General features: G+C 40.6%; 1 protein-coding gene across 1 annotated transcript in view; it reads left to right on the forward strand.

The window, feature by feature from the left end:
* Positions 1-9,540, forward strand: part of IGSF5 (immunoglobulin superfamily member 5) — a 61,021-nt gene that overhangs the window by 16,455 nt on the left and 35,026 nt on the right. Inside the window, exon 4 of the mRNA XM_042781615.1 lies at positions 7,110-7,250. Within this exon, the coding sequence (XP_042637549.1) occupies positions 7,110-7,250 (141 nt within the window). The remainder of the gene's footprint in view (positions 1-7,109; positions 7,251-9,540) is intronic.

A 9,540-nucleotide genomic window follows, 5' to 3' on the forward strand; every position in this document is an offset into this window, starting at 1 on the left:
TATAAAAATATTTAAAATGTATAAACCAAAACCAAACTTAACTACTGTTGAGTTGAATCCAGCTCATGGTGACTTCTATTGGGTTTCTGAAGCTATAAATCTTTATGGAAGTAGATCACCCCTTCTTCCTTCCGCAGAGGAGCTAGTGGGTTTGAACTGCTGGCCTTCTGATTAGTAGCCAAATGCCATATCCACTACGCCACCAAAACCAATAAAACCCAAACTCACTGCTGTCAAGTTGATTCAACTCATAGCAACCCCACCTTGGATTTCCAAAGTGGTATCTGTTCAGAAGCAGATTGCCCAATCTTCCTTCCGAGGAGTGGCTGGTGGGTTTGAACCCCAGCCTTTTGGTTAGCAGTCAAATGCCTTAGGCACTATTCCACTATGCCACCAGAGCTCCTTATAAATATATATACAAATACACACACACACACACACACACACACAATCCTTCCGAGGAGTGGCTGGTGGATTTGAACCACCAGCCTTCTGGTTAGCGGTCAAATGCCTTAGGCATTATGCCATCAGAGCTCCTGTATATATATGTGTATACATATATATCTACATATGTATGTTGTTGTTATGTGCCGTCGAGTCAGACCCGACTCATAGCGACCCCTCCTTGGGTTTCTGAGGCAGTATCATTAAGGAAGTAGATTGCCCCATCTTCTTTCAGAGGAGTGGCTGGTGGATTTGAACTGCCAGCCTTCTGGTTAGTAGTCAAGTACCTTAGGCACTATGCTACCAGAGCTCCCATACATATGTATATATAAATGTGTGTGTGTGTGTGTGTGTATAGGAGCTCTGGTAGCATATGCCTAAGGTATTTGACTGCTAACCAGAAGGCTGGTGGTTCAAACCCACCAGCCCACAAGCCACTCCTTGGAAGGAAGATTGGGCAATCTGTTTCCATGGAGATACCACCTCGGAAACCCAAGGAGGTATCACTATGAGTTGGGATCAACTCAACAACAGTGAGTTTGATTTTTTTTTTTTTGGTTTTTGTGTGTATATATGTGTGTGTGTGTGTGTGTATAATTATATAATGTGTGGGAGGCCCTGGGTAGTACTAATTCTCTGCACTTGACAACTAACCTTAGGTTAGGTTGGTAGTTCAAACCCACCAAACAGCTGCATGGAAATAAGTCCTGGTGATCTGCTTCCGCAAAGATTCACTCACTGCCATCAAGTTGAATCTGACTCATAACAACCTCTCCTTGGGTTTCCAAGGCAGTATCTCTACGGAAGTAGATTGCCCAATCTTCCTTCCAAGGAGTGGATGGTGGGTTTGAACCTCCAGCCTTCTGGTTAGCAGGCAAATGCCTTAGACACTACACCACTAGAGTTCCCTCCATAAAGATTACAACCAAGAAAACTCTGTGGAGTAGTTCTACTTGGTAACACATGGGTCTGTTGTGAGTCAGAAATGATTCAACAGGAGTGGATTTATGTACATATATGTGTGTGTGTGTTCTGGTTACCTGGTGCTTCTCTGACAGGAATATACCACAAATGGGATGGCTTGAACAAACAGGAGTTTATTCTCTTACAGTTTGGGAGGATAGAAGTCTGAGTTCAAAGTGCCAGGCTCTAGGGGCTGGGTGAAAGCCCCTTAACCTTGGGGTTCAGCTCTGCCTCCTGCTCCTGGCCCACTGGAGCTAGAGGCTTTTCTTCACTCAGACAGCTGCTGGCTGCTGAGGCTGACAAGCCCAAGGTTGAAAAGCAAAAAGGCACAGTGCCAATGTTACCAAACCACATGGCAGGCCATTCATTTAAGTCCATTGAAAGTCCCAAGGTCGCCAGAGTGTGGCAGACTGCTGAACAATGACACAGCTACATGCAGTTGTTCAAGTGTGCTGTAAGCTAGAAACCATTCACAAAGCTGTTGCTTATATACGGGAAGCAGACCACATAATCCAAGGCAGCTACTCAGCTGCTCACAGTAGGTTCCACCATGGAGGTGATTACCAATTTCATCATGGGGAATACTACATCCAGCTGCCCAGCCACTCAACCAGGCCCAGCCAAGATGACACATAAACTTAACCACCACAGTGTGTGTGTGTGTGTGTGCAATGTATGTTAAATTAAAAATTACTATTAAAGGAAGAAAGGTTCATCCATGTAGCTCTGCTACCACATCATGCCTTCTCCTGGTGCACATATCATACTTCTGGATTAGAAGAGTGCTTACCTCTCTCCTAGGTGTGAAACTTAGTGGAAGATTTGACTTCTAGTGATGTGTGATCACAGCAAATAGGAAGTGAAAGAACAGGGATGAGGTTCCTGACATGAGTTGCTGTTATGGTCAAAGCAAGGAATTTTAAGTGAGTGCAGCATCGCTTTGCTAAAGTTGGTGTTGTAGTAAGGGACAAGAGAAGCAGTGAGGTCACAGTGTTTTGCACTTCCTTCCTTGATTCAGTACCAACTCTGCAAAGTGGACCTTCCTTCCCTTAAACAGACACTCCTAGAAGACAAAGTGGGTTATCTCTGTAGCAGAGCAAAATTTGTTCTGTTAAGACTTGGTTGGCAAGATGTTGGTACATTAATTGTTTTCTCCTGAAGAAGAAGAAAAGGTCACTAATCGGGAGTATCTGAATATGTCAGTGAGTAGGTTGTCTTAGGCCAGTAAGAATTCAAAGTTATGTCTTAAATCTTGAGGCTGACCTTAATGTTTAACCCCTGCTGGCTCCCTAATTATGAAAACTTGCAGCGTTTGCAAATGTTAGTTTGTAAAAGTGTTCATCACACTGCATTGAGGAGGACCACAGTAATCTTTAACATATGTTTGGTAACTTTAGAGGTTCTCAGCAATTTCACACACTCTTGAATCTCTGAGCTGCCTGAGGGACCAAGAATTGTTACCAATGAGCAAGCTGGATGCTAAATGTAATGCAGCGAATAAATCGTGGCCATAGAATTTGACTGGTTCCGTGGACACAAAGCCCACAGCTCTTTCAGTCATAAAAATTCTCTACAATGGGCTGATTTTCAGAGCTGGATGGTAAATATTATAAGTGCAGTTCTGGCCTTAATACTTTTATTATCACTTGTAGGGGTAGAGGGTATGGGAGCATCTGTAACGTGAAGAATTGCTTGGGTTACGTTTTGACTGTACATGAGGGATTCTCAAAGTGTGGGTCACCAACACCTGCATCAGAGTCACCTGAGGGAGCCATTCCATTGGACATGAACCCTGTGTCTGCATGTGCAGCATGTATTTCAGGAACACCAATGTTAATAAACCTACTCTGTGGTACAAGGGGATAAATTGTATTATTCTTATTGTGAAGGGATTGTCTTGTTTGAGAGCTCCAGTTCAAGGACTGGGGGGCAAGTGAAAGGGGAAAGGTATGATACTGTCCTCTCCTTCTTCACATTTAGTTTGGGAATTTTCCTGTCCCAGAGCATCTCAGAAAGAAATGGTGGGTGAACTAGAGACAGGTGGTATTAGGAGAATAGTTTTAATTTTTCTATAATTCTACTCTAGGCATCTTAACATGGTAAGGAAGGTGAGTTTTAAGTCTGGCTCAGTTATAGTTCACTGCCTGGCATATAGTCTTCTCCAAGTAGAACCAGAAGGGAACTCAGCCTCTCCATCTGTCTCACGCATCCATCCATCCATCCATCCAAACATCTATCCATCCATTTAACTCTCCAACACCAAAACAAAACCAAATTCATTGCCATCAAGTTGATTCCAACTCATAGTGACCCCCATTGGGTTTCAAAGGCTGTAAATCTTTATAGAAACACATTGCCTCATCTTTCTTCCATCGAGCAGTTGGTGGGTTGAAACCACCAATGTTTTGGTTAATAGCCAAATGCCTTAACCACTACACCACCAGAGCTCCTTTTGCAACCCTCTATCTATCCATTTATCCAACTGTCTATCTGTTCATCCATCATCCTTCCACTCATCCATCCATCCAAGGTGTCAAATATATGCCAGGCACTTGAGGTACAAGAAAACTAAGACACAGTGCCTAACTTTAAGGAGAATAAAACTAGACAGTAGCAGATATGTAAAGAAATGAAAGCAATAGCAGTTGATTTCAGACACTTAAGATGGTAATGAGTATGAGATGTTAAAAAAAAAAAAAAAGAAACTGACAAAATTATTTAGTATTCCTTAGTGCCTTAGAAGGAAATTCTAAAAATCATTGCAAGTAGTGCAGAAGACAAATATTATTTTTATATTATGTAATTCTTCAAAGAACAGAGTTCTCAGAATTTTAACACTTCCTTTTAAATAAGTCAGTGGATTATTCTGCAATTGGACCCTCACTTGCCCATGAATCAGCATCCAGGTGATTGATGATTGTAGACATCAGATCATTAGTGCTCATCTCTAACCATTCCTACCACTTATTCTCAGCATTTAAATTTGATGTCAACTACAATTGAAAGGTCATTTTTCAAGGAAAATGCTAAAGAACATCCATGAGCTGATTTTCAACTCTAACTTCTTTGCTGGATGGATGTTGATTTAAAGACAAACCTTATCTTCCTTCATAGGAGTCGGTTGTCATTTTCTGATGACTTGTATCTACTAAAATAGAGTGTATTGACATTGAGGCAGCATCCAAGCACTCAGGGTTGAGCAGCAGACTTTTATTTAATAGTAACTCACATTTAAACACATCAATGTAAAAGTTTGTGATGTGATTTCAACTGGTTTGATAGGCAGAAGTAAAATGCCAGAGGAGGGCTCTGTTTGGGATAGCAAAGACTCAATGGGTGGTGCTAACAGTTAAATTCTTAACTAGTAATTGAAAGGTTGGCAGTTCTAACCCACCTAGAGGTGCTTTGGAAGAGAGACCTGGCAATCTGTTCCCAAAAATTTACGTTCTTGACAATGCTGTGGAGTTGGTTCTACTCTACACACATGGGGTTGCCATGAGTTGGAATTGACTTGATGGCAATGATTTTTTTCTTTTTTTTTGTTATTTGGACATTAATGCAATTCCCATAAGCCAACAACAGTCACCTGGGAGAGCCATTCCAACAGAATTCTGTAATGATGGAAATGTCCTATACTTGAGGCAACTAAGCATTGAATGTGGTGTGTGACCGGGGCACTGAATCATTAATTTCATGTAATTTAAATTAAAATTTGAATTTTAATCAAATCTGAATTTAGATAGCCACATAGCATTGGATATCTCTGGCTATGACATGGCTGTAAAACAAAATGGTTTACTTCTATCTTTCCCTCCTTCCCCCTCCCTTTTACTTCCTGTGTGCTCTGGCTTGTTGTATCCCGTCTCTTTTTCAACTCTAAGATACCTGTATCAAACAAGAGGAAAATGTAGGCACTAAGGAAGGTGGATTCTGAGGAGTTATTGAAAAAGCAGAAAAGAGAAATGGATTCTGTGGGTGGAGTTTGGATGTGGCTAGAGTGAAGACCTTGTACTAGTTGCCTTTAGAAGTGGTCCTTCTTCCATTTGTCCTGATTTTCTTGACATTCTAGGCTTGAAGAGGCCCTGATGGTGCAGTGGCTAAGCACTCAGCTGCTAAATAAAAGGTCCAGTTTGAACCCACCAGTGGCTCTGTGGGAGAAAAGACCTGGCAATCCGTCCTGTAAAGGTTTCAGCCCAGGAAAGCCTGTGATGCATTTTGACTGTCTTATAGGGTCGCTATGAGTTGGAATTGACATGATGGCACACACAACGACTAGAATCTTGAGGTTTGGGGACATGTGAATGAGAACCAAATGTCTTTCTTCCAGTCTTGTCCAGTAGTTTATCGTTTTTAGCTGCCATCCATCAGTTCCTGACTCATGACAATTTCATACATAATGGAACAAAACACTAATTCTGTACTTCTTCCTGATTGATTGCAGATAAAACCATTGTGTTCTATAGGGTTTTCTTTGGTTGATTTTCATAAGTAGATCCCCAGGCCTTCCTTCCTAGGCTGTTTTAGTTTGGAAGCTCCATTGAAACCTGTTCAGCACCATAGCAACACACAAGCCTCCACTGACAGATGAGTGGTGGCTGTACTTGAGGTGTATTGGCTTGGAATTTAACTCTAGTCTTCTGCATGGAAGGCAAGAATTCTACCGGGGAACTACCACTACCTCCACAGTCTAGTTTGTTGTTGTTGTTGTTGTTAAGGGCCATCGAACTCATAGCAGCCCCTCCTTGGGTTTCTGAGGCAATATCACTATGGAAGTATATTGCCCAACCTTCCTTCTGAGGAGTGGCTGGTGGGTTTGAACCGCCAGCCTTCTGGTTAACAGTCAAGTGCCTTAGGCACTACACTACCAGAGCTCCCTCCCCCACGGTCCCCATTAAGTTGTTGTTATTGTTGTTGTTATGTGCCGTAGAGTCAGACCTGACTCTTAGCGACCCCTCCTTGGGTTTCCGAGGCAGTATCACTACGGAAGTAGATTGCCCCATCTTCCTTCCGAGGAGTGACTGGTGGGTTTGAACTGCCAGCCTTCTGATTAGAAGTCAAGTGCCTTAGGCACTATCCTACCAGAGCTCCTCCCTATTAAGTAGTAGGTGCTTAATAAGTATTTCTTGACTGAATAAAAGATGGATGAGCATGTTAGTCACAACTCAATTGCAGAAACTTAAAGCCCAGGCTTATCTACTTTTCAAGAATGTTATAGATTTCAATCAACTAATACTTGAAAATGATTGTGTTACTAAGTAGTTATTTATTGGCAGTAATAAGTACTACAATGGAAGAGACTATAGAGTATTGAATAATTAAACAAACTGAAAGGAAGTTGGTATATGAAACCTCCCCATTGCAGGCCAGATAGTATAGTATTATTTGAAAACATAATTTATAAGAAGCTCTGGTGGCACACTGATTAAAGCACTTGGCTTCTAACCAAAAGGTCAGTGGTTTGAACCCATCAGCCATTCTGCAGGAGAAAGATGAGGCAGTCTACTTTTGTAAAGATTTACAGCCTTGGAATCTCAATGGGGTAGTTCTGCACTGTCCTATAGGGTCACCTTGAGTCAGAATCGACTCTATGGCAATGGGTTTCATTTTTTAACCTAATGTATACTGTGGCAGAACCAGTGATTGCATATCATAGATAATAGCAAGCATCACTAAAGTATTTTTTTCTCCTCTCAATCTTATAGGCAATATTGATAAACCAGGCACATCATTGCCTACCTGGGCAATAATTCTCCTTGGAGTATCATTTTCATTGCTTTTGATCCTGATAATTGTTCTGATTATAATATTCTTCTGCTGTTGTGTCTCCAGAAGAAAGGAAAAAGGTAATATTTTTCTTCATATAGATTTTTATATATTTTTGGATTTTTAGTATGAGCAGTTCATCAGTTCATCAGCTCTTTCAAAAGATACAATAGCTTTGTAAATCCTTAAAAGGAAACATGCAAAAGGAAAAGACTTCCTTAAGGAAGGAAGTCATTCCTTTGGGGTCTGAGGTGAACTCATTATACTCCCAGGAAACAGATGTTTACATCAAAGCCACCGTTTATTTATTTACTTATTTTTATTGTGCTTTGAGAGCCCTGGTGGCTTAGCGCCTAAGGCATTTGGCTGCTAACCAGAAGGCTGGCAGTCCAAACCCACCAGCCACTCTTCGGAAGGAAGATTGGACAATCTACTTCCGTAGTGATACTGCCTCGGAAACCCAAGGAGGGGTCACTATGAGTCAGACCAGACTCCACGGCAGTGAGGTTGTTTTTTTTTTCGGTTTAGGTGCAGATTTACAGGGCAGAATTTGTTTTACATTCAACATTCCGTATACATTTGGTTTCCCTCCCTAATTACCATCCCCAACCCTAACCCACTCTCCTCTCCCTTTCCAGTAACACCCCCTTACCCCTTTTTCTCCCCCCTCCCTTAGTCATGCACTCCTGTCTGTCCAGCGTTTCCTCCATGTGAATGTTTTTAAGTTTGTTTGGAAAGATACACCACTCTTGTATTCTGTGGTATAGATGCTATAGCTTTTCTAGATTAATATCCACCTATCTGAGCACACTAAAATAATGTTGTTTCTTATTCTATGGAATTCCAAATCTCTCTTTATAGAGAAATGTTGATGTAGTGCTAGAAGGGAAAATAGTCTTCTATTAATAAAAATAGTAAAATAAATATAAATAATTCCAAATTTCTTTTGAATGAGATCTTCCAAGATACTCCAAGATATAAGGAAGTGAAGACCTTATTTAGGGGTCAGGCTCAACACTGAGGTGGAGTCAATGTATATATAGTTGGGTAGTTTGTCACTTTAGAAGGCAAAGGATCCTGTGTTATGTGGACAGTTCAGGACTTTCCAAATGCTAAACATAAGCGTCTTTCTTTGTCTTTTTCTTTCATAAAACCTTCATCTCCTCCTATTTGAATGTTTTGAACAGTTCAATTGTTTTTCGTAAGATCAGAATTTTGATGTTAGGTTACCTGTGAGTTTAATTACATATTTTCTTTCGTAAGCACTAACTGCCATAATGGTATCTGATGAGCAACTTTTATTTTATTTTATTTTTTGGTGCCAGGCACTGTGCTCTTTTACACAGACTGTCTTAATGACATATTCTGTGTAAAACACTTGGTCTAGCCTTAACTAGGCTAATGATCTTGCCTTAACTCCTCTGTGGGCTTGTTTTGTGATTAGGGAATTGATTCTGTAACATAACTTTATATCTGAGAACCAGAAATTGAAAAGTAGTAAGCTCCCGTTGACCTAAATTAGATAGGAATTTGTTTTTAGGTGGGAGTTACTCACTATGCCATAGATAGATGACTCAAGTAAAATACACTGGACCTTAGCGTAATGTCTAAGGCATTTGACTGCTAACCAGAATGCTGGTGGTTCAAACCCACCAGCCACTCCACAGAAGGGAGATGGGGCGATCTACCTCCATAATGATTTATCGCCTTGGAAACCCAATGGGGGTTACTATGAGTTGGAATTGACTCGATGGCAGTGAGTTTGCTTTTTTTTGGTTTTAAATGAAAACTACTGACTGTTATTGAATTTTTCATTCAGATGTCACTATTGATTGTTCAATATTTTTGGATTATTATTTTGAACATAAACTATTGTGCAGTTGTTGTAGAATATTATTTGGACTTTCTGCTTCTCTTTGGCTATTATCTGTTCCATAATAACCTAGTAAGAAGATTAGCAATGATTGGGGCCTTATTTGGATGTATGGAAAGATGAATCCCTAATTCTTAATTTCCTTATTTACAAAGTGGGAATACGAACTACCATATAGATTTTTTTGTTTCTTTTGTGGAAGTTATATAAATTAATATATGTAAAAGTTTATATCTTAGTATTACCCTTTAGCTAACTTTGAGGTAAAATGCCCACAGAGAAGTGAGCTATTTGCTTTTCTCTTCTCTGTAGCAAGTCCAGGTAGGGCTATGAACAGATCTGTGAAGATCTACTTACATTCCCACCCTGCCCACCAGGTGTAATTCACTATGAAAACTAGACTATACCTTAAAACAAAACAGGGGAGGCGGGGCAAGATGGCGGACTAGGCAGAAGGATTGCACAGACCCTCTTCAACAAAGAAAAGGGAAACCAAT

The sequence above is a fragment of the Orycteropus afer genome, unplaced genomic scaffold, assembly GCF_000298275.1.
Source record: "Orycteropus afer afer isolate SDZICR_OR568_19922 unplaced genomic scaffold, OryAfe1.0 scaffold00137, whole genome shotgun sequence".
NCBI classification, from domain to species: domain Eukaryota; kingdom Metazoa; phylum Chordata; class Mammalia; order Tubulidentata; family Orycteropodidae; genus Orycteropus; species Orycteropus afer.